Source organism: Mya arenaria, chromosome 8 (genome assembly GCF_026914265.1).
Source record: "Mya arenaria isolate MELC-2E11 chromosome 8, ASM2691426v1".
In the NCBI taxonomy this organism is placed as follows: Eukaryota; Metazoa; Mollusca; class Bivalvia; order Myida; family Myidae; genus Mya; species Mya arenaria.
The window spans coordinates 33,212,428-33,239,794 of NC_069129.1; the positions used below are offsets into that span (position 1 = coordinate 33,212,428).

Consider the following 27,367-nt stretch of genomic DNA (forward strand, 5'->3'; position numbering starts at 1 on the left):
TCAATAATAAAATGTGAATACAAGAAACGTTGGATAACAAAGATATGAGTGGGTGATTAAATACTTAAATGCAAAAGCAGGATTTGAAGATAATTATTTATATTGATTATCAATAAATTGCATGCCATTTCAGTTATTCAGCAGACATTGTATATGCATTTATTAACACATCATTACAGAATCAACGTTGAATAATATAATAATAACATAAGTAATTGTGTGACATGTACAAGCTTGGTACACTGTTTAGATGGTCTGAAGAAGAATGTTAAGACTGAGTTTCATATCGTTTTCAACAAATATATTTAAAAAAATGAACAGCATACACCTAAAGCCGAGCAAAATAATATTGCATTCAGTGTCGCCCTTTACAAGTAAAATATAAAAAAATCACTTTATTTTTTGGCGTTCTAAGTTCAACACTATTAGTGCCTTTAACTGTGTTTGGTTAAAACAAGTAAAAGATTCTGGTTGTATAAAGGTTAAAATTGTCGAGATTTATTTTCTGTGACGAATGAGCTCAATATCAAAATAGCTTATTTAAGCAGCTCCCTAATTTCAACTAGCTTTCCCCGCGTCCCGGATTTCAATTATATGATTAAATGAATCTTGTGAGACACTCTTCACCAACTGTGGAACAAGTTAAGAATATTGTCGGATTTTGTTCCGCAAACTCCCCGGAATCCGGACACCGTAATTGAAACGCGCATATCCCACAATTCCCCGCCTACTTCAAAATATGTTTATTTTACGGCTCCCGTACTGGTTAACGCGGTATCGATTAGACCGGCCCACTGCGCTCTGAACCAATGCGCTCTGCGCTAGGCGTGTGGCATTCGCTTCGCGATAAAATTATCGCAAGGTTACATTTCAAACATACAAAAAGATTTTGTATTATAATGTGAAGTTGTTTCAGTATTAGTGCACATAGTGTTTTACAAGCTGTATACAAGATTGACACGGGTAATACAAGGACTTAGTAACATTTTTAACAAAAAAGTGGATTATAAACTGTATGTACTAATATTTCAACACGAACCGCACACACAACACCTGCGGGCAGAATTAAACTTTTAGTTTTGGACCTACGCCGACTGTTATGGAACAAGTGTGAATTCGAACTTATTCGATTACTGTCATCCCTGATAAGCATACTGGCGGACAAAGTTTCAAGAACCGTGGTAAGCTACCTAACTATACGGTGTTTTTGATAGTATTCCAACGTTACGTTTTAAACGTACGAGTGAATATGATAGAACATAGAAGGATGTATCACTTGGTGTTTATTAATATCTGCACTTAACGATACATTATATGTTTATTTTATTAGTATTTATACAAGTATGATTGAATTGCTGACAATGTTTCAAGCGAATGTTAACCGACTACATGCATTGTTAACTGTTCAGTATTGTCAAGGTTAAGACTTAGAGTAGCTTCAATATTTAATTAAAGAACAAGTTATATTTTTAAAGCTACATCCAGAGAAAAACAAGGGTCATAGCAAGATGGAAAAAAATGCTAAACATTTGTTTGTAATTCAATGAAAAGAAAGAGGAGAAAACATCTTTTTTTTACTGACATGTTCGTAATGAGCCATAATATATGCTAAATATATATAAACCGTTACACCTTTATAGTAACCCCACTTGGAAACACGCAATTTCTTAAGTGCATTTAAAGTTGTCTTTGTAATAAAACTTGCGTGATGCTTGACGGTATTTCCATCAGTTCTGAGCAATGTCTGTACATGTTGAAACGATTCGCGTGATTTTAAACAATTTAGCAAAAGCGCATCTTTGCTAGGAATCTGTGATAGTTTTGTGAAATGGCGAGAGTCGGTGGTTTTAATCAGTAATTATCGAAATATAACGGAATTGGAGGAATAAAAAGTGAGAACTGTGTTCGAGTTTTGTTTGATTTTGAAGTTTATCCTCAATAAATCTCTTAACAACTTGTTTTCGCCATATGCCAGTGAATCAGTTTTATTATGTACCTTCTGCCTGTTGCATTATGATTTGTTTGTGATTGATTGATGTAAGCGACCACGCATTAGTTTGTAACATAAAATGAAAGTGACATAAATGTATAAATATTATATAAATTGTCATTTGAAGAAAATAACGCTTGCACGGAAATAATTGCGGGTGCTTTAAGATTCATTCTTTATTACTGTATTGAACAACACATGTGTGAACTTTTAGAAATTGTTAAAAAGTTGTTTGTATGTTTTTTTCAAAACATGGTTTGATGTCATGCAGTCCCATAACCATTTCTTTTGTGATAGGAAATGCCAATAATCCTTAATTTTAGTGGTCTACATAATATTGTGTAAACAACCCACTAATATTGTTTATATCCACCGCTTCACCTGATTGAAGTCTATAACGTCTGACTGCTGATTTACTGAAATAAATGTAATGTAAAATCTGAAGTGTACACCCTTCTCAATTGACAAAATATTATGTTGACCACAAAAAGTATATAAAAGTTTATCATTTCTGTTAAAATAAATCTCTTAGTTAGTTACCCGATTCTTAATGAAGTGGATATAAATATTACATTATTAAATGATGATTCATGTCCTAATGGAACTTCTAATTATTTTACAATTAAAATGCAAGCACTTCTTAGATCTTCCGTTCATAATTGACGATTTTTAAAGATCAAAGCAGAAGGTTTATATGTAAAATTTATTACAAAATCCTGACGGCTGTCACGTTTTTTCTAACAACACTCACCGTTCATATATCATGATCAGGTTTTGTATTTGCATAGCGTCAATATCATACAATATAATCTTTTCGCGTGAATTTACAAGAATGTTTTTGTGAGTGTCATAATAATATTACAGTAAACATGAAAATATGCGGCATTGTGTTGATAAAACGAATTTAGTAAGTTTGTAAATATTTCAACAGCTTGGCATCCCACACGTCACAACATTACAGAACAGAACAGAACAGAACAGAACAGAACAGTACAGTACAGTACAGTACAGTACAGTACAGTACAGAACAGAACATAATGTTTATTTAACTTGACATATATAGCTCATCGTAATTAACATAAAAACAAATATACATATTAAATATTGCATGCATAAAAGAACAAAATGAATAATGGTACAAGCGCATGTTTTAATGTTTTCAAACAGACACACAAGTAAACAGAACTCCACAATTATATCATGGTAATCAATGAGGGGAAAAATTAAAGAATAGAAAAATAGTTCGTATTATTTTATTAGTTTAAAAGATATTTAATAAAACTTTATATATCTACAAAACGTGATATGGGATTTTTATGAAGTCATAAAATAAACCGTCTTGGCGTTCAAAAAACGTTTTAAGATCAAGTATTTTTTTCAATCTTACTATTACGTTCGATCTTGTCCTGAATTTCTGATTTATGCCATTGATATAAAAATAAGAAATTAAGAACACACTTTTATATATTGATAGTCTTTGTCTGATTAATTACAGTTTTTAGCAGCGATTGGTTTCTTTGTTATAAGCAATCTTCTATAAACATGTAGTTCATACGAGAAGGAAAAAATGCATTTAAAACTTATAATAACAGTTTTGTCGAAACTTTTTTACCAGAGCCCTTGTTAAAACAAGTTTTTACTTACATAGATAGCAAAATGTCTCTTATTACATTAATTATGTGAAGTGTATGTGTAACAAGTGTCTAAATGCACCTCCATATCACGTATGTGAAGAGTTCCATATTTCTGTCTCGCGCCTGCGCACTGATAAATACGAGATATCTAAAGATACCGAAAGTGCCAGAACTATTTTCTGTCAAGCGAATAATTAAAATGATATAACCCTAGTTAAAAAGTTGACGTCCATAAAAATAGCAATTGTCAGTTGACGATTACATTTAATCGTTGGTCATTTATTTCAAAGATTATTGCCCGCGTGCTTAGGACACGATCCTACTCTGGTTTCTGGTTCTTCCTAATTAAGCGACTGATATGGACGGCCAACTCAGAAATGTTAATTTCCAACGTCACGGTGCATTAATTGTTGAAGGAATTGTGCTGCTTCTGTTTAATGATGGCGGTTAGATCGTTACGTCAAATGTACTAGCTTCATGTACTGAACAGAAAACTGTCAAAATTAATGTTCGAAAAAAAATGTAATTTAATTCGCTGCATTTTTTCTTTTGCAAATTGCGTCCAATGTATTTATTTTTCGAAGGTTTATTTTAACTGTAAAAATTGTTTAATACGAATAAACATTTTTTTTAATCTGCGTGAAATGAAAGTTGATATCAACATACCAAATCATTGAAAACATGTTATACAATATATGTTATATAAAATTATGATGTAGACTGTGCTAGTTTAAATTTATAAATATACAGTACATTAGTGAGGAAATGAATCTATTTTCTCTAACGCATATACTATAATACTCGTACATTTTATAACATGTTCTTAACGCTGAAGTGCAGACCTCAATAAGTTTTATTTCATTTAAATCCTTAGGTAAATCTCACGAAACCATTAAACATAATATGCATTTTCCGGTTTACTACCGTAAACCCATAAAACTCCCAAGTTGTGGTTCCATTCATAAAATTTGTGAAAGCTGTCATCAATTCTCAAAAAGGGAGAAATAGCGTGTTTCCGTTCATTTCCTTAATTTACATTTTTGATATTGCCTAATTACAAATTAATTTGTTTATTATTTTGTATGGGAATAAAACTGAAAAATGTTTATTTTTTTAATATAAATCTTATGCGTTCTTCAAAAAGAAATACACGAAACGAAATTGATAAAGACAAATATTTGTTTAAAAATATTACATTTATCAAAACTTTATTGGAATTTGAAGCCTTTTAAAAGTGTTTGGTCACTTGTCTGGAATGTTTGTCTATAAAGCCGTTTTGACATGTCGGGGCGGTTTTAATAACAACTGATTAATATGCTATTCTTTTTAAATTAGAATTTTTACAAGGGCTAAAACTATCTCCATATAAAAGCGCAACCCCGACATCATAAACTAGCGAGCCATATCCGTGCATGCAGAATTAATTAATAAACACAATGGTCAATTATACATATTGTAAGACGCCAACTTCTATATTTGCTCGCGTGATTTTATCCAGATTTCCTTTCCAGATAAACACCATGTTTGTTTTGACCAGCGTGGATTTCCAAGATTGTGATGACTTACATGCACACTGACCATAGATTATTAATTGGATTAAGCATTCTTACATGCCGACTGGCCTTATCTGTCCATGACTATAAGCCGGAGATGAGCCTTCGGGTATATTTCTGTTACTCCACACGATATGTACAAGCAACGATATGTTCATCAACGTAATTATTTACTGGACTAGTTTACACGAGTCACGCCACGTCGTATATGGCGCCTCATAGCTTACAGCGATTCTGGTTTGGCTACATGGAACAATATTATACCCATTGGTCACGTAAATATACTATCCACCTCTTGTTACCAATATAATACTCATGGGGTCACGTATATATACAATCCACCTCTTGTAAACTCCATACCTTTAAAACGGAATATTTTAAAAAAATCGATTTAACGGGTCTAATCATCACAAAAGCAACAACAACACTAAAGATGCCAACAACACCACAACCAACGACAGTAAGAGAAAATACATCAACACGTTTTATTCGAATTGCACAATCATTACTAGCAGTTGCAACATCAGTAAGATACAACTGACCAGGTTACGCTACGATATAAACTCAATTTAAAAACTTAAAATAATGATATTGACCTTTGAAACACACAGCTCTCATTTGATTGTACGTAAGGTATGTTAGATTTTGCTTGAATCACTGTTTAGTTTAACTATCTGTTTCCAGATGTCATCTAGCGGCACGGTGACGTCATCCCGCGCGTGCTGCGAGAATGGGCGCCCGATTATGACGGATCCCCACACTGGGCAGACGATCTGTTCGTGCCAGTACGGGACGGCCCTCCTCAATTACTCTCGCGTTCAGGCGCTTCCTGAGTCCGTATACGGAGCGTCAGCGGCTGCCTATGCGGCTGGAGCCGCTCAGGGTTATGTGCCCCTTGGCGCCGAGGGTTCGGCGTTCTATTCACCTCTGGTAAGTATTTATTAAACCATCCAATATGCACTGCGTCATTAGCTCTATAAAAAGGATTATTTTTTTTTTTTTTGGGGGGGGGGTATTTTTGCTGAGAGTTTTTTTAAATAACCGAGTGATATATGACAACGTTTTTTTACAGCGGAAATGAAATAGCTATCATCCCATAATATATGGGATTTTTTATGGCAGATATATTTGACAATTAACATTGCCGTATAATTTCATAAAATCGGTTTACTCAGTACATTGTGTTTCTGTCATTCGGTACAGGTCCTCTATAATAGATTTGATATTTATATTTAAATGACGTATTCGGTTCTATATTCAGGAAACAGATGCTTTGTTTTTGTTAATTTTCAAAATGCATCATGCAAGATATTTGAACTTATTAGATTCAAAGATACACAACTGATCATTCTGGACCATTACGTATTTAGTACGGACTCGACGCAATGTTGAATAGTTTATTATGAGGGACTATCCAAATTCAATTAAAATTGTCAAGCGCTGCAAACTGTCTGGTTTAGATGGATCTGATTGAAACGAGGTCATGAACTGTGAATAAGACACCTGTCCCTCCGCAAATATGTCGTATAACTAACATTACAAAAGACAATGCGAAACATCCACGGTACGCTGCGTCGCTTAGGTATATTCGAACCACTATCTGTACGGATATCGCTAATCTATGAGTAATTATCCAAAGCATATCTGATCTTGTTTAAAAATATTAAACAATGTAGCCTTGTACAGCACATCACGCCCTGATGTCAACATTTGTAGTCAGAAGCCATTTTTAGATGGATAAGACTTTATTTGACCATGTGTGGCATATTATACTGAGGCTTTGGTGACTTGTACGATTAAATATGCATAGGGTTTCTTTGATTAAGCATGCTTCATTAGAGGTCTGCACAGGTTTTTATTATATTATGACAAATGAAACATGCAAGGTAATTATAAATGACTAGATAAGGTGCATTGATATTGTCAACTAGTACACAAAGTCAAAGACAATGTTAAGCTCCATAATGGCTTAGCACTGAGTTGTCCGGATTTTGTACTTAAGTCTAGATAATGATGAGCTCAAAAATATTATCAACATATGAAGACATCGACTAAAAAACTATACATATTCACAAAAAAAAAAAACGTTCTTATTCAAGGAGTTAATATTGAAACAGTTCATATTAATTAGCTATCTTTATAGCAGATAAACAACTTAGTAATGACATGTATTGCTTAGTTATGCCATTGAAGTGTATCTTTTCGTAATTAACCTATTTATTTTTCAATCATGGGTTTCATTTCATCTCAAAACTGCAAATATGCAATGTGGTTAAATGAAATATATTTTTTGTGATGGTCCAGGCATTTTTATCAAACTAGGTTTTTAAATTATTTTGGTTTAGTTGTTTGCAACAATAGCAGGCTGCTTAGAAACGAGATAAGATTTTTAAAGGATTTTTTAAAAATAGGCAATAGCTAGAATATACTAATATATTATGTTTCAGCCTTTGTGTGTTTTGAGAACATTTTCCAAAAGAAAATGTGATGCGTGTGAACATATTTCACAACCGACAAAACTGTGATGGATTGTTCACTTTTGTGAAAGGATATATTAAGAGCAGTAAATTGTTTCATACATATTATCTGTCTACTCGAAAACTAATATTATATATTGTAAGAGTATGTCTGTATTTCTTTTAAAATGACAGTATAAAAGAAAACGCAACAGGTTATAAAGGCGCGAAGGTCAGCTTATATTTAACCTTGACCTTTGATCGGCTTGGTATAGGTGTGCCATGTGACACACGAGGCAGGTTGCTCATGTTACCACATGACACCACAAACACGTGTAACATTTCACTTTCAGACGAGATAACTTTCTCCTCAATGACATAATAATTTGAGCAAAAGTGTTGCATTTCTTTAATGACAAAGGAATTTGTCGCACGCATACTCTGTATAGTCTGAAATGGCATGCTATTTTTATTTTTAAGCATAGTTATTTTAATGAGTATTCAGTTTATGAAATTTATGTATCTAATTTCACTGTTATAAGTTGCATCGAAATAGCGTTTTAGGTACACGATATTTTAATAACAGGTACAGAAGGTAGTTAGACTTTTTGTTATGTACCGGTGTAGACATGTTTTGAAAAGAATACTTTAAATTAGAGGGTATTTTTATCAAATACAAATTATACAAGGAATTCATATTATATAAGACCCTTATTTCAGAATAACCAGATATGATTTTACCGCTAAAGGTTTTTTTTATATTACAAAGAATTATTATTTTACTGGTTTTAAATTGAAGTTATTATTTTGCAAAATAATTATATTCTAAGTTATACGGAATTTCTCAGCGCTATCATACTGTCCTTGATCAATATATTCAAATTGTTAGGTTTTATTATGTTAGGATATCGAACTCAGCTCTAAACTCTCCCTATTTATAAAGCACACTCATTTAACATGACGATTGACAGTCCGAATTCGACACTCATTATCCCAGTATTGAAAACGTTCCCTTAAATAATTATTTTTCCGCGTAAATAATTACCTCTCTTGAAACGCATGCGCTCAATACGATGCGCAGTTGCAACGCCTTGTTTACTCTTTGAAGGCGGATTAGGTGACACCGAGAGGGTCCGAATGTGTGAAAGGTCAGATCGAAACTGAGGCTGAGGTCAAGTTAGTGTGTTTGAGCGATGACCCTATCACGGACCCGTCTTCTGATTCGGACAACTAAACAGTTAATCATTTTGATTTTATGAATTCAATAAATGTCTGAAACGTGCTGGACCATATTTAACCAGGGAGATGAATTATTCCTACCTGCGTTCAGGGCTGTGCAAATATATCACTTTTGCATTAATATTAACTTTGTTAACAGCGGAGAAGACGTTGAATGCTTTTGTTTATTTTATTATTATGATTGCAAATTTACTCTAGACATTTTTACTTGTGTCATGTCAAACTATTTGATTCGTTTCTTTGTTACATGATTATAACGTAGTGCTATCGTTTTGAGTATTTGTTTTGTTTCTTTCAACTGTGAGACTATTTATTGGCCATCGAGTTTTATTCCAATTCTGAAAGTAAACTGCTCACACACAAAACCTATTTTGACACAATCGCGCATGTTATAAATCAAACCATCCTATACGAGAAAGAAATATACAAATGGACCACATTGTGATCCAATTTAGTATATGAGATGCATTGTATTTATGGACCAATGAGAAATCAAATTTTCGCTTGTATATATTCCATAGGACGATTGTCTGCTAACTATATTTTGTAAAACTAGTTGACTGACAAAGTATAAATTTTATGATTTTAAAAGTAACTGTAGTGGACAAAATTGATTCGAACTTGAGAAAAAACGTCTACAGCGCTTTCGGTTGAGCTATCGAACATTACATCAAGTTTGTATACTATACCTGTCTGGGGGCCTGCTATGACACAGTAAGAAGCTTGAATAAAGCTCGATTCGTATTGGTCTACATATAATTGCAACTGTACTAAGAATGATTGTGTGAATGGTAAGCGTTCTACAGATCCTGGTTCGGCTGTGCACTCACTTTGGAATTATTATTTTTCTTAAGAATTCAACTAACTTTTATAATATACGTTAATATACTCCATAGTTTAAGACGCAATAGATACATAATTCTCGCCTGTATCCTGAGCACACGAACGGCCATGTTTATAGTTGCCAGAAAACACAACAGTCGCAGTAGAATATCTGTCATGTTTGGGTACGTCTTGGCTGAAGTGAACACATATTAATTTACTAACAACATTACTTCGGTAATCAGACATAGATAATGCTGTCAGGAAAGCCGCCGGAGAATGTGCAAATCCAAATGGGAACCGATTGAATGCCGGTTATCCATGTTTTTTAGCCAAATGACAAACAATAGCAAACGTAAAACCGCGATCAGCCACCGGGCGACTTGATTCTCAGTGACAAGAACATCGCTTTACGCCTCCAGATATCTCGGAAAAGCCGAAAAGTAGCAAGTTTGAGGGATGTTTTCTCTTCCAAAAGCTTGTTGAACATTCTAGCCGGCACCTGTCCCCGAGCTTCGGTTGAGAATGTATATTAAGTTTGATGGCGGATTGTAGGTATTTCGGGCTAAATACTTTCTTATCGCTCGCTCTCCAACTGTGCATGTCGAGATATTATCTGTAAATTATGAGCGACGTTTCTTAAGTATGACATCTTTCAGCGCCATATTTTTAGATATATTGTTGAAAGCAGGTCGCTTTCTCTCTCTATTTTTTGCCTGCGATTTGATAAAGTAGTGGAAGCGAATATCCCCAGTTAATCTTTACTGTGTATGTTTTTCCCCTGTGCATATTATGCTAATCGTTCAGTTGTAAATAATAACCCAATACTGGCCACAATAAAACGTGTCATAGAAGGGGTTAGAAAACAAACAATTGAATAAATCAAAACGTCGACTTTGAATACAAAAGTACTGACAAAATTGATGATTGGTCACAAGTCTTACATTTCAATGTGTGCACTGTGCACTTTTTGACACTAAATGATAAAGGATCAGGTAAGACGATATTCAGAGAATACGAAACTGATTTGCCTTTTAACCCTTGTTATCCAATAATGATAAATGACTTGACTCCCATTACAAAACCAGTTTTAAATTCGTACAGCGCTCACCTTATGCACACGGGGAGCATCCAACAAATTTACCACTGTGCTGTTTTCTCGGACTTGTAATTTTGCATGATCACCGGTGTGCGCTCGTAATTTATCTTTGACAAATTTTGATTGGACACTGCAGTTAAAATTATTTCTAACCAGCGGGGGTTTTGCTACGTTTTAATGAAAGAGTATCACTTAAACCTGAGAAAAACCCGCTGTTCGCATACAAAACACGATGTTCATGTTTTTCGTTTAAAAATTGGTTATGACTGATGTCGATTTCACTCAAATTTGGTAAAGTGGCAGGCCGTCGGTGTTCATATTTCATCATAAATCATACCCAAACAACACTCGCCCTAATGGATATTCCTCTTGAAGTCCTTATAAATTATCAAAAATGATAAATTTATCAGTCATTCATCATCACTTGGTTTAAGTTTCAAAGAGCAAATAATGTTAACAATTTGTCATAACACGGCTCTCTGTATATTGAATACTGGTAGATCGCTGCGGCTTATGCAAATTTATACTTAGCAAGACAATGCTGGTATGAAATTAAATGCAAACTGTCATAAATGGTGGTATACTAGTATACCACATGTATTTTAGTACAGGATGTTTTGACAAACTAATTATCATTTGAAAGATTGAAGTTGCAGTTTTCTTTGTTTTACCACATCTTTCTAAAGTCATTTGAAATTAAATTTGGAACGCACAAAAATGGAGTGAAAACTGTGCTGACTTTAAAAAACGAAACCCCAGCATTATGTGATTATAACAAAATATATATGATCATTATACATTAGTTAGACAACATATCTTTTTATTGAGTTTGTCCGAAATCATACTTCAAATAAGTATTATTCTGTCTGTTTAGGCGAACCCAGCGGCTTTCGACATGAAGGAAGGGTCGGAGGCTTGGAGAGCTCTGGCGGCCCAGGGAGGATGCTTCCCCTACGACCCCAACATGGCTCTTTATCCCTATGGGGCTGGGTATGTTATTTATGCAATGTTTTTGTGATTGGATTTAATTTACACAATTAAATCTAGCTGTCTGTCGCAATCAATAACTTTCATATTAGTGCACAATGTTTTATGAGATCAAAACATAAATGTATTGTGTATTTGTAGTAGATAGATAGACAAATGAATAAAAATCAAATAACATTTTTTTTATCAAAAAGATAAAAAAATAAATATATAAAACAGATAGTATAGATGAAATAAATAAATAACTAAAATAGATAAAATAAAGAAAAACAAATAAATAAATAAATAAATAAATAAATAAATAAATAAATAAATAAATAAATAAATAAATAAATTAATTAATAAATAAATAAATAAATAAATAAATAAATAAACTATAAACATTGTAAATACAAACAAACACATAAATAAACAAACAAACACAAAATAAGTAAGTTAATAAAAATATGAATACACAAATCAATCAATCAATCATGAATGAATCGATAAATCAGTCAATTAACTGAAACATTATAGAAAGAAATACATGAGTGAATTTGTTTAATAAAATTGTACCTAAAAAGTCTGCTTTAAAAAAATGTCACATGTGACTTTAATCATGATAAACAAACACCTATTTTAGGTAACAGTATAGGTCTGTATTGACTGATTGTTAAATAATCTCTGACTAAACCTTAACAAAGTATTGATTTTATTTGTTAGCAAAGAAAATATGCGTAAAGTAGTTCATGACCATTGTATCAATCTAAAAATCCATCATCAGAAATAAAAACCGAAACTCAATAAATCTAATCAGAACACAAGCACGTTTGCGCGGAGCTTCGCTAGTTTTTTTTAACATTTGTCGTTTTGTTTGCGATTTGATTTAACAGTTCGCGAACAAAAGGCTAAATCGAAGAGTCACATATTTAGGTATTATTCAATTATTCAATTGCCCCTAATGATGACTGTTGAGCACTTTCACGGGCAGTCTGTTTAGCGAACGCACGAGAGCGCCACGTGCATGAAACCCCGTCACTGATACCACCCCTCTCATCTCTCGTCCCCCTCTGGCATGCGATATGGTGAACAGTCGTTTTTTTATGGCCAATTAACAACAAAAACGAGCCTAATATTGATGCTTGGTTTTGTACGGCTATTTCCACGATGGTGGCTGACTGCTATTTTCATGGCATAATTTATCCCTCACTGACAGCATCAGCAATAATCGCCGATATTTTATCGCTTTTCTTTGTCCTCGCTTTGATGTCTATAAAATACTCAATGTTCCACTTTTCATCCATGTTTTGTAAGTTTGACAGACGCTAACGATTCGTTTGACACTTAACCTGATGCAGAATACATAAGTTGACACATGTAAATGAAACAAATGTATATGTAAATAAGAAGAAACGTAATAAACGAGAACGGAAAGAGGACAGTGAATTCATTAAGGTGATCATTGAAATTAACTTGACAAGCCGTTAGCCATGACAAAGCATGTGGCTCTACTGCCATATATGCATATATACATAATTATATACATTTGTATGCTGTGTCCACTTACAGTATCAAGTGTTCATCATTTTATTTTGTTCAATCAGAAGACAGTATTTTCAATACATTTCTTTCAGTTGAAACATTGTTCAGTTGCATTGATTTAAATCAGGTGAAGCGGTTGATATAAACAGTGGCTCGCCCATTTAGTTAAAATATGAAAATCACTAAAAGGTTTTAAATTAAGATTTAGTATGTATTTACACAACATAAAACCAATACATTAAGTTTTATCAATACAGCACATATGTAAATCATTATTACAGTAAAATGTATTGCAAATGAAACTTTGAGTTATGAGAGAATACAGTTTCAACCCAATACTTTAAGAACATAAATTACAACAAATGAGTTACATATAAAACAGCATGCCGTAATGTACTTATACAATGATAGCACTATTATATATATTTAGGTTATATTAAGCTAGATTCGACTGCTAATCCTAGTGTACATTAAATGAATTATCAATAAAATAACGATATTTTAATAATGAAAATAAACGCGTTTTATCATGCTTATTTAATAAATAGAAGGGAGCTGTGTGAAGTTGGCTGAACATACGGTAATCGACATATGACATACGACATCAGAAACATTCTTGTTTACTGTTTTTTTCAATTATCTTAAAGCAACGTAAATAAAAAAAGAACACACTGTTACGCCTTGTAGTACATATTCAAATTAGTCCATGTGTTTTTAAGTTATTCAACGATGAATTAGTTCAACGTATTCATAGTTAATGTCTTTATGGTTACACTATGATTATATTTTTATTTCATAGACCACGTTTTTTATTTACCGAAGTCATATACCGCAATTTTTATTAGTATTTATATCGTTAAATTTTACATGTTACACGTATGCGTTAACGTCAGCGTTTTCACTTCCAGTTACGGTGGTCTGGATTTGAATGCCAGACGTAAGAACGCTACTAGAGAAACTACAAACACGTTAAAAGCTTGGCTTTATGAACACCGCAAAAACCCATATCCAACAAAAGGCGAGAAGATTATGCTGGCGATAATAACAAAAATGACACTCACCCAAGTCTCAACTTGGTTCGCCAACGCTAGGAGGCGCTTGAAAAAGGAAAATAAGATGACGTGGTCACCACGTAATCGTTCTGAGGATGACGTCAGTGGTGACGAAGATATGGAGGCTAAAATCAACGGCATTGAGTCCGACAGTTCGCACGTGAATGCCTCTGATAATCATGGTACGTATGATTTTGTTACGTCACTATGATTACATATTACGTCACTTTTTGGTTAAGGCATAGTAATGATAATATGAAAAATACCACAGAGAAGGTATAATTGATTCTGTTCGCATTAAAATGGAGAAAATGCGTAATTTTACCCACATTTAGTAGATATATTTAGGGAACTACATAAGAGAGTTCGGTTATCTGATATATATGTGTTAACCAGTTATTAATTTCGTGGGTCCAAGCCCTGAAATGATCCTCTTTAGGGGATACAGTCACTTGTATTTATATGTTAACGAGGTGTTGATGTCGAGGGATCGAGCCCTACCATGGACTGTTATATTCAGGACATTGCTATTTGTATCGATTAGTTACCAAAGTTCAATGAAAGCTATAAATACCATAAAAGAAACATTTCAACAACATGTCCTCGGAAAGCTGTCGCCTTGCATGTTCTGATTATTGCATTTGAACGTTTTAATCATGTCTCTTTACTCATTAATTCTCAATTTAATGGCTGTAAATTAGCTCATAATGATATTCTGATGTCTTAAGTTCTAATATTAAGCGTTTACTTGCTACATATGTTACATGCTTGGTAATAAGAAAATAAATGTTCAATAACAGATGTAATAAGTGAAGGTTCATTGAAATGCAATGGTCTTAATGATGCCATGAGAACAAAATGTTACATGTTTTATGGAGATATCATTATTTATTTACACTGTGACATTTTGGTTGATCAAATCCAGTTTGTATTCATAGAAAATGAAAAAAGACTAACGTCTTAAACATCTGTGGTAATCGCCATGATGAAATGTAAATGTTAAAGTCGGGAAAACGGTGAAAAAAAGTTTAACAAATTCATGTTTTATATACATGAACAAAGCGAAATAAATGTCTTGCAAACATTCTGACTCCTTCAAAGCTGAAAATCAGTGGATTTCTTTATCAAAATACGTAATTCATTGCACAAAAATGATTGAAATTAATGAGGCCCAGTCCTATTTTGACAACTTTAAACATTTGTGAATCATCTCAATGAAAATAATACGATAATATTATCTTTTTGTCGAAGATATACCTATTGATTTTGTTACGAATTATCTAGGAATGTTTCATCATTGAGGATGAATTATTTACAATTGACTGCTTGTGGTGAGATAAGAGCTTTTTCCTGAGCGCACCTGCCATCATCTGGCCACCTTGACGGGCCTCGGCGTCCTGTGTGGCTATGTGCAGGGCTGCAGCCATATTAAGGCCCCTTGTCTGAGGACAAATTTACAAATATGACTTATATCACGCACAAGCTGAATTAGGTTTTGTGATAACGCGATTAATTTTAAAGGGACACACGCACTCCGGTAATGTTGCCAGTTCAATGCTAAAGTGTTTGTAAGCTTTTTTTATGGATGACCGGTTAACATTTGTAAATATATCTTGTGTTAATAACACATATTTTTCGAAACGATATATTATCTAATATTGTCTGTTTTCTGTTTCATAAGTTTGAACTTCAAAATGTCAAACACATAGCATTATAATTTTTTGAATGATTTATTGATTGATTCTTTATCCCGCCCTACCCAACTTGCTGAAGATGTTTATGGTACAATCAGATATTACAGAAATATACAGATACATGTTACAAATACGTTACAATTATATAGGCAATTAAATTTTCACTTTGAATTAGTTTAGTATAACATAAAACGGCTATACAAGTACTCAAAAACGGCACAGAATATGGAAAACTATATTTAGACTTCTATCTTTGACATTTGACAGTGGCTGAGTATAAATGCATTTGACACCTCTCAATATTAAAAATCCATACACCTGATTGGACAATAATCTGGGTGAATATTATAAAGTAAAATGGTCTAAACCGCAGCTCATTTAAAGTATGTTAAATGCGTTTGTCTTTCCTTTCAAATAATGTATTACATAGTTAATTGTCGTTTTGTCACGTCAAATCCTTGACATTAATTAAGTTTCATAACTGCCTGATTACATTTGAAAATAACAAAACAAAAACATCACCGTATATGGAATATTCGCCGCACATATAATCAAGATTGCATTGAAAGGATGCACCTTTAAATTTATTCATGAGCCACTGCCCTTTAATTTACAAGTGATTAATGTTTATTTCTGAATTAGTTCATTCATAAAAGTTAGCCTCTATTCACATCTTTGACATTACATGTCGCCGACGTGTGTTTTGATTTTATCATTTCACTATACAATGCTGTAATTCTCTATTTCCAATTTGCTGACACTTCTTCTGTGTCTGATTTCGTAGTTTTGACGTGTTTATTCGGTTAGATTTTGACAAAAGGTTAAATGTATCGCTTTCAGATCCATTTAAGATACCCAGCCCGATGTTATTAGATAACCGGTTTAACACTAACGTGGGTCGCCATCTTTGATCCGAGGACAGACCCCGGATGAATTATCTTGAAATCAAATGAACAATTTCCGCTCATGATTGAAATTATACGTGTTTACAAATGTACGACATGGGCAGTAAATGTTTTTTCTTTCCTCCATTTATTTTAATTACTAAGTTCATATACTTGCGGTTTGAACATATTCTAAAACGACGAAAATTAGGTTCAAGCTATTACGGAATAATCTCGACAGCCTACGCCGTAATAACCCAGACAATGACGAGGCATGCGCACTTTTAAAGGGACTCGCTCATGTTTTGATGGTAATGCATCTGAAAACACTTATATTATAACAATTTAACTTTTTGGTACCGAAAATGCAGAAAAAAATACACTTAGGCCACACCAAATTAATGTTTAGTTCCTCGAATTTTTGCCACAAAAAATTGGAGCGAGCGAGCGAAAAATATTATATGGACTTCATACACAATATTTGAGAATATATCAACATTTGTTGAAGGATTCCTGACGTCAGTACCTTAGTTTAAACAGGAATGATTTGCCACACTTTATTTTGTCATAACGGAAAAAATATATTTTAAAAAAACATGAGCAAGTCCCTTTGAGCATCTGCCACAGACGTATACTTACATTGTACTATGCAAATTATCAGAAAACAGAAGTAGCCGTCTGGAAGAACCAACACACAGACAACCGATTTAGTATTTGCCAAACAAAATGACGCGCTAAATTATGTCAGCAAATGAAACACTTGCATTTAAAGAGCAGCTTTTGTCCTCATATCGAAAATGAAAGTAATAGAATGTTTATGTGTTTATTTTTGGCTTATTGTGTTATTCTGAAAAACCGGAGCTGTGCTTTTAATGCTGTAAACGTTTGTGGAGGTAGTTTGGTACTAATTGATAAAATCGTATTTTTGTGGTCATTAAGTCCGAATCGTTTAACAAAGCATGATTAAGTAATTTCTTATACGAGGTATTTTCAGTCTATTATCGACAACTTGTCCATTGTCTTGGCTCATGCCAACACGAATGTATGTATAATCTTTCTAATTAATTATGTGTTGATAAAGTAAGATATAATTTGACATCGTATTTGAGGTCGGATTTATGTAAAATATGCGAATATCTAGTAAACTCTTTGTGTGGCTTTTTTATTTCGATGAATGGTGACTTCGCCCCGATTTTACCGCAAACCGTTCGAGCCATATTATTCTTTACTATATAAGACCAGTTATTTTGTTTCTTTTCTGGGGCGTTTTAAATGTCGGTCATGGTTGTAACAAACACACACAACCACTATTACGGCTAGAAATAATTATCCTCGTCTGTACACATCTTCTGATAAGGGTAAAAATCCCCTCCCCCTTAGGCTTCTTCCTGAGGGTCAGGCCATAATGAAGCCAATGGGTGCGAGCAAACTGTATAAAAACCCTAAAACCCATCCCCGATAAAGCCTAATGTTTTGTAACAAACAAACGGAATATCAAATAAAACATTTAGATTTCGCGATATTAAACGTTTCAACAGGAGATAGCGATTAACAGCTTTAGACTATTAATTTCCTCTTTACCGATGATTTTTATCAGATTTCGCCATAATACTATTCACTGAACGTGAAACAATATAAATATGTCACTTAGTACCCGCCATCAGTGATACGTGTGCAGGATTATCATTCGTTTTACAGTTGATTTAATTCTATTTAGACTTATCATTAAGTCAACAAAATCAAGTTATCGTTACTGGCAGCCCGCTGTGAATGTTTAACACTCAAATAAAGTGTTTTTATCAGTTATCCGCCATCTTGGATATCAATTCGGACAACCTCGGGCTTATTGTGGCTTCCGAACGTATCTGAGCTGTCACTCAAATGTCAGGCTATGCCCTTCTGGCTAGCAATACGGGCTTGATGGATTTTCTGTGAAGTTGGCTACTGTTTGGAAATGGATTATTACTGGATTGTTGAGATCCGTGTCGCTTACTCTGGTCAACATGAAAATATGGCGCCCTGATATTTTTTGTTGAAAAAATGCATGACCAAACAAGGAGTTCCAGTATTAAAATCGTTGCAATCCTACGTAATCTTGTTCAAAAGATTGTTGTTTTACATTTATGGGTTTTGAATGAGCAACTTTAAAGTAACACAAATCATGATTTCCTTTAGATTTTTGGCACTTGCTAAAAAGCTTTCATTACCAAGTAATGGTAAACGGTTGTTAGTACATACTTACTTAAATAAAAGGATTGATGCGACGCAACGACCTTTAATTGTTTAGTGGTCTGCATTTTCTTGCGTAAATTATCTACTAAATGGGCCAGCCACAATTTATATATATCGCTTCACATGATTTAAATCAATAACTGCTGACTGCTAAATGAGAAATAATCCCTTTTCATTGGAAAAAAGAAAATGTTGACCACTAAAGTATATTAGCTTCATTCGTTGTGTATCAATTCATTGAAAATGATTTCGATGATGTAAGCTGGATATGGCATTTTATATTATCTTGTTTTATTAATATAATGGAATATAAATCATGCTCTCAACGAAACACATTAAATACTCTAAAAGCAAAGAGAAACTGAGTTTTTCTGCTTAAATCGGATTTGATGAACACATGTATACATTTTCCAGGATGCATGTTTTACATCTTCAGCGTCATTACATTTGCAGAGTCGACAGTAGCCAATACATTCCCACACCGTTTGATGCCATGTCATGTTTCAAACGTGTTTGATAAAGCGATAAGTAAGAATAAAATAAAACAGAGCGGATGTATTTTACAACTGAATCATAGAAAGATCATACTATGTAAAAGATATACAGTTTATTATGCGAGTGTGTGTTTTTTTCATGTCAAAGATTTGTTATTTTGAGATAAAAAATTATCTTAAATTTTAAATGTTTTAGTGCTTAAGATAAGCACCGTATGTACAGGTGTTAAAACCTTTAAATTCGCGTGATTGACACGTGTAAAAACATGGCCAACATTGCGGGTGGCACGTGGCTTTATATTAGTCGTAATTATGTGTCATTTTTTCAAGGAGGTGGATTACTAGAAGGAATCCGAATACATTTATTTCGCATATAGCGCACGTGTCACGCAAATAGCTCGTGATAATGGGAGCTAAATACGAGGATAAAGGCATTGTCTATATCAGTTAAGGAATGATGACTCTGTGACCATTGTTACCTAATTACTTCCCTTCATTAGAAAAACACACACAATGACATTAAAGGTAATAAATAGCAATACCTATTTGACTCGCACACAATATAAGAACCATAACTCTGCGGCATATTTTCCCCCTTTTGTCTCTCTTAAAATAAAGAGTATAATCAAGTATTTCCTTTTTTATTAAAACATGAACGAGTTTGGATGAAAGTAAATGAAACTTGAAAATAGAAAATAATGTTCTATTGAATGTTGCGCAAGAATCGTAACTCTGGGACCCATTTTAACATAATAAGTATTGGTATGATAAATTACTTTGTTTCAATTTGTGAAAGAAGTGAATGAATATTCAAATATTGGTTGTGCATGCAGCAAAACAACATAACTGTTTTTTTATTCCCAAATAACCTCCCTTGACAAATTGCAATATCTATTTATATCCATTAGTATAACTATAATTCGGTGATCCATATCCTTTGAAATATAAATGTTCTAGGAAATATTTTGATGTTATTTTGGCATTTATTCAAAATGCAGGAAATGCAATAACTTTTTATTCACCCAAAGGCTGACATAATATATTCGTGTCATCTGTTCGTCCGTCTATACATATCTTTACATGCATCCTTACTCAAAAGTTGGCAAACAAAACAGAACCAAAACAAACAAGCTATTGCATAAAATTGCTGTTGTGCTAGTCTGTATTTTGCAAAGATCATGTTATCTTAAAACGTTATTCGACAGTTACTAATCATTTTCAAAGGAGTTTAAAGAATGATAGCAATGGAGAAAAGCAATACTTCATACATGTATTCATTATGGCCACACGAGCGCCCTCGTGTCCTGTCAACTAGAAAACTAATTTGCACAAGTCATGTAACAATTGCGAGACTCTCGTGCAGTAATTATGTTGTGATAGGAAACTATTGTCGCCCCACAAGCGGACATGGAATGTAATTTAGACAAGAATGGATCCTCTGGTGCCTTCTCATACAAAGCTTGTTTACTTTGAAATTGTTTCCTCGATGGGGGACCTTATTTTGTCAATTCGATCTTAAGTATTCTTTATTTATTCTTAATTCCTATTGGACGGATAATTCAGATAGGAGATTTATTACACTCTTTCGATACATCAATACAGTTTGTGTGGTTCTTATACAGAAAAACGTTCAATAAGTTAAATGAAACGGAAAATATAATGAAATCATAGTACCTCGTTGTCAAACGAATTCTTTGAACAGCGTAAGAACATCATTAACAAGAATTAAAAGACTCAATACAATTTGGAAATAACACCTGAGATTGCTTCCAACGTTTAGGTCAACAGGCTCGCGTGCTGTTGTGTTTAGCAACAAAAGACTTTTTTCAAGACCAAACGACTTTCAATTAAGGAATATTTATAACGTCTTTATGTTACCACGTGTGTTTAAAGTTTAACCTTTAGTTACAAGTTTGAATTAATCTTGGGGTCTTCATATTTGTGTGAAAAATGCAATAACACTGCAAATGAATACATCGACCGTTTTTTACGTACGTTTGTTGTTGTTGTTGTTTTTGTTGTTGTTATTATAGTTGAATTCATTATTGTTATAATTATTATTGTTATAATTATTATTATTATTATTATAATTATTATTATTATTATTATTATTATTATTATTATTATTATTATTATTATACCCCATTCATATAGCATTTTTATCATAAAACACATATACATTCAAGCGTGCTTAACAAACAAACAAATACATGCAAACACTATTTAGAAAGAATTTGTTGTTGTTGTTTTTTGTGTTTTTTTAAATACTCATGATAAAAAGAAACACAACGGTTACATACAACCGATATATATATAAAAAAAATATCAGTAGGCATTTGAAATGATAAAAAATAAAAAGCAACACTGAAACATTGTTGTTTCTCAAGTATTTATAAAGAATTATGTTTAATACATTTACCTTAGTGGGCATAGAATAATGTTATATATTTAAAATTCACCATTTTGGACTAGAAATCGTTAAAAACTTTCTTGGGAGAGTACTAGTAACCCAAACCACCTTACCAACATTTGAACCATTTACCTTTCGGTTCTCAGGGAGGTTGGAATCTCAAAAGGCTGGCCCCTAAGATACGCCCCTTCTAACATCAATTCGTGAAGCCGCCCCTAGTTTACCAGCGATCATCCCGAATTCAAAGGAAAGAAAATCTTCTTCAAAATCTAACTTTTATATTTTCAGAACGCAGTTCCACGTCGGACCGCGAGGCTTTTGAAAGAATAATCAGCGTCGACGACGATGATGACGAATCTCATGATGGCATCGACGATTTGGAATTGACAAATCCTAAATCTCTCGATCTTTCAAGCGCTCGATCCCCCGATAGGTTACACGATGATAAATCGGATGACGAAAGAGCTACTGCTCGATCTCGAAATAGTGATGGCGACGACGAAGATGACGAAGGAAAAGACAATAAGTCTAAAAATTCTAACAATAATAACTTTAAGTCAGACAGTACACATAGCTCTAGTGAACAGCCAACCAGGCCGAAAATATGGTCAGTTATGGACGTGCTAGGTAATACGGAAAACTCGAGTGCAAGTAAATCCTCATCTCCCCAAAATTCACCACCGGCGGTAGTTTGCTCGCGTCAGACAAGCGCACCAGCGTTTTTGAACGCGCACACTAGTCACCCATTTAGACCTGGGCAGTATCCAGTTGGGTTGAATGGTTATCCTTTCTCCTTCAGCCACACTACTCTTTCTTACCCATATTCTCTGTCGGCATCCACGGCTGCCAAGTCAGAAATGTCAATGTCACATTTGGCCGCCATCAGAGCTTCAGAACAAGCGTTTAAAGAAGGACTTGTAGAAAAAGCCGCAAGAATGCAGACTGGTTTGTTTTCACCAGCAAGAGAATTGGACGGGTTACGTGTTAGAAGTAAAGTTATGCTGTGAAGATAACATTTAAATATTGAAGATGTGAAACAAATGTAAGAATATCTGAATGTTTAATTATTAAACGCAATTTACCACATTTATCACTAATTTAATATAATCATAATTTACTCTAATCTCTGAAGTGTCATCATTGGAATCAGGGTGTGTCCCTCAGATACTGAAAAGCCAGTGTCATCATACCAGACTTATAGGCAGTATTTCGCTTGCTATACGTACAATGTTGTAACAGTTGTGCTTGTTAAATCCATTATCGCTGTGCTGTCTGTTCTATTAAGTGCTATTTTCATGATTTTATTATTGATGTTGTTATCTTCAGCATTAGAGTTCTAGTCAGGTTGTTTTTATTCTTAACATTAACAACATTTCAAAAGGTCAGCACACTCACAAGTAAACTTGTACTCGAAAGACAGTGATCAGATTTCGACGTGGAAATCGATTGGAAAATCTTCTGAGTTGTACCGATCTCCTGATTTTTACCGATCTTCTGATATGTACTTATCATCTGATTTGTACCTGTCTTCACGCAATCAGTCGAGTCTTTCACAAAGAAAATGAATTACTGTACTTGTCTTGAACTTCCAAGTCAAACAGTATATGAAAAGAAAAGAATCAGAAATATCATTATTTTGACACAAATTTTGCACCATACATTTTGACGACATATTCGACTTGCAAAAATCTTTGTTTTACGAGTGTGTATATTTGACAAACATTGTGCTATTTCGACATTTGTTATAGTTAAATTTGTAAGACGTGACATTATGTTTTAATTTATAACATTTTTGATGAAAGTTGTATGTTGTTTAAATGCATAATATTAAAATTTATTTTAATGTGTTTGTGCATACAGCATTTTTCGACCATTTGGTGGTTGTCAGCCTAATTTACATACAAAGAAACAGGATGCATATTTAAAGGATTGAAGCTGTTAATCACTCATAAACCGCTACTGCTGTCTACCACACTTTCATATTTTGAAACGCCATCCGCTTTTTATGGTTACGTTGTTATAATGTATGAACATGTTCAAATACATATGTCGCTTGTATTGACGAAGCTTTGAAAGAAAGAAAACCCTCGACCTGTAAAACATGAAGTTTTAGTGGCAAGATGATACACGGCTAAGGGTCCGGATTAGGTTTAGGGTCGGATTTAGGTTTAAGTTCAGGTTTAGGGTCAGGGTTTAGGTCAGGGTTTAGGTTTAGGGCCAGGTTCATACTTCAAAACCAACACCATCGACATAATAATAATTTAATATTCACAGTTAGTTTCAAATCATTTCACATAATTTCTTTATTTCGGCCTTTTCGGCAAGCAAACATTTAGTATTCATAACTTTTTATTAAACATTGCTGAATGCTTGCATAGTGTCAGCTTCTATTTTTACTCGACCAACTCTTCTTTACAAAAATATCACTGGCACATAGAAAGCAAAAACAAAGAAATTTGTTTATTTAACTTTAACTTCATATTAAATAAAATTTAATGTTTATGGGTATATGAGACGAATTAATTATATCAAAGCAATTTTATTGATACTGTGCTATTAAAGCGGCCAATGAAACGGCGTGCTCAGCCCACATGATGCCCAATAACCAACCTTATTACAGACATAACGAACCTGGGTCAAAACGGTCCATACAAAGTGGACTTCACTGAGCTGAATAGATGAGTCCACTGTTCATCTAAATACAAGTGCGAAATTATGTCTGGTGCTCATTTGCGACGATCCGGCTTTGTCTGTACATAACGTTTACTCTATTGATAAAGAAACGCCCATGTTTCGCGCGGATGTTAATAATGGTATGTCAGCATGGTAGTAATAAGAGAAATTATGCATAAATTACAAACAAATGCACTATTTAAGACAATACTTCTATCTTTTACGTGGGAGAGGACCCCTTAACCCCAATTGTCATTTTGCTAGTCTACTTTGGGGGTTTAACGGAAAGGGGGAGGGCACGCTCTAAGGCGTTCCCTTTCAGTAGACTCCCTCTAACGCCAATTACTTGATCCGCCCCCTGAAATGGACCTGAGAACTTTCTTTTAGTGTTTGGTAACATAATTCAAAGGAAGCAACACCCAAAACAACATTGTGGCTGGTTTTCGAGGAGAACACATTGTATAAGGTCGTAATGTCATCACTGAAATATTGATAGAACTAATGCTCTTATCGTCGATGGTTTATTGTCCACCATTAACACAACAAACGATACACACTTTCGATATTCTCTGTTTTACACTACTCTATTTGTTGTTTCATGCCTGTTTAACGGCGAAAATTCGAAAAACCAGGCCCTACATCAAAGCGGCCGATATGTCGCCATCACAACATTTTGTTCTCCGACGAGATCCCTAGGTTCTGGTCTCTGAGATAAAAATCAGCTCCGCTCGAAAACATAGATTAACTTGTTAATTTCATTTACTCGAATCCAATTCCATTTGTTAACAGAAGTACGTCGAATGGCCAATCTCTTTTTCACTTCTTGTTATTTCTAGAAGAACTTAAAGCCAAACAGATTACCTAGGAGATCAGTTGTTGGTCTGTGTGTTAGACACCGTGACGATTGTTGAAGGCTGGATGCTGAAAGATGGAAATGTGTAGTTTATCAGGAGAGACGCCGAGTTAAAAATAATATCTTGAACGATGGATTCTACCAATAATTGGTGTTTGCATTTTTTGAGTAGACCAATGATAATCCAGGATTGTTCAAGTTATCTTTTCATTAATTTTACGTAGATCGATTCTCACGAATGCAGCAAAAATTGGTTTCATAGAGTATATTTGTATCTCATTTTTCCACCAAGTCTTATTTGTTATACAAGTGTCAGTTGTAAAAGGTAGCATATATTTGGTGTTTTCAATTTTATGTGGGCCAACGAAAGTCGAGGATTTTTCAAATTTTCCGTTCATTAAGTTGTAGATCGAATCTGACGAAGGCACCTTAAACACCAAATATGTTAGACTTTCATAGTAAATTTAATTCTAAATGACATTAAAATGACAGTTTTTTAATGACTGTTTTCCAAGTAAACGTTACAAAAACACATAGCGTGTGACTTACACGGTAATACAAAACTCTTTATTAATTTATGTAAACATTAATGTATACAATTTTGCATACGTAATATCCGTTCTATTATTCGTAAGCCAGCATGACGATTGTTCAACAGGGAAGAATATGGACGGGTGGAAGACAATGGAGGAATAAGGGCCAGGGTGGAAGAGCAGGGAAGAATATGGGCTGAGGTGGAAGACCAGGGAAGTACCTGGGCCGGGGTGGAAGATCAGGGAAGAAAATGGGCAGCGGTGGAAGATCAGGGATGAATATGGGCAGGGGTGGAAGACCAGAGTAGAACATGGGCCAGGGTGGAAGACAAGGGAAGAATATGGACAGGAATGGAAGATCAGGGAAGAATATGGGCCGCCGTGGAAGACCAGAGAAGAATACAGGCCGCGGCGGAAGACTAGAGAAGGATTGGGCCGGGTTGGAAGACAAGGGAAGAGTATGGGCCGCGGTGGAAGACAAGGGAAGAATATGGGCCGCGGTGGAAGACAAGGGAAGAATATGGGCCGGGGTGGAAGACAAGGGAAGAATATTGGCCGGGCTGGGAGATCAGGGAAGAATATGGGCTGAGGTGGAAGACCAGGGAAGATTATGGCCGGGTCGGACGACCAGTGAAGAATATTGGCCGGGATGGAAGACAAGAGTGCTTACGGAATTTACCTCAACATGGTTAAAACGATTTTAGGTTTACCACAACATATCCAAAAAGAGGATTTGGCTATAAGTATATCTTTAAGTGTCATAAATAAGATGATTTCGAGAAAATGCATAGATGGACTCGATATAAATCGTTAGTTGAAAGTTTATATCAGTAAAATATACACAAATCGTACCTATTTGCACTCACAGACATGTTTTATTTTGTCTGTTTACATTCAACGTCCTTGATGCTTTTACAGCTCTTACTTCTGCTTAGAACTGTCAAATTGCCTACACGTTTATTTAACGTTATCTATTGATCACGTTTCCGGAAAACTCCCCTTGAACAAATGGCGACGTCTTCTGTGTGAGTCCGTGAGCAATATGTCCACACATGCCAAATATGGCATAACATCCCATACATAATAATTCGAAAATAATAATTTTAATGCGTCAATGGACATAAGGGCAACATTAAAACTTAGGAACTGACATAAGAGTTCACGAAAAACTAAAAATAACGCAGTAACTTAATAAGAATGCGTTTTTATATGAATAATACACATTAATTAATCAATAAGCA

The 27,367-nt window shown here is 34.1% G+C and overlaps 1 protein-coding gene across 1 annotated transcript; it reads left to right on the top strand.

The window, feature by feature from the left end:
- Nucleotides 1-907: 907 nt before the first annotated feature.
- Nucleotides 908-23,910, top strand: LOC128242477 (homeobox protein araucan-like). Its single transcript, XM_052959634.1, has 5 exons — nt 908-1,181; nt 5,862-6,107; nt 11,668-11,783; nt 14,210-14,535; nt 22,356-23,910. The coding sequence occupies exons 2-5, from the start codon at nt 5,862-5,864 to the stop codon at nt 23,072-23,074; spliced, it is 1,407 nt and encodes a 468-aa protein (XP_052815594.1). The 5' UTR covers nt 908-1,181; the 3' UTR covers nt 23,075-23,910.
- The last annotated feature ends 3,457 nt before the right edge of the window (nt 23,911-27,367 follow it).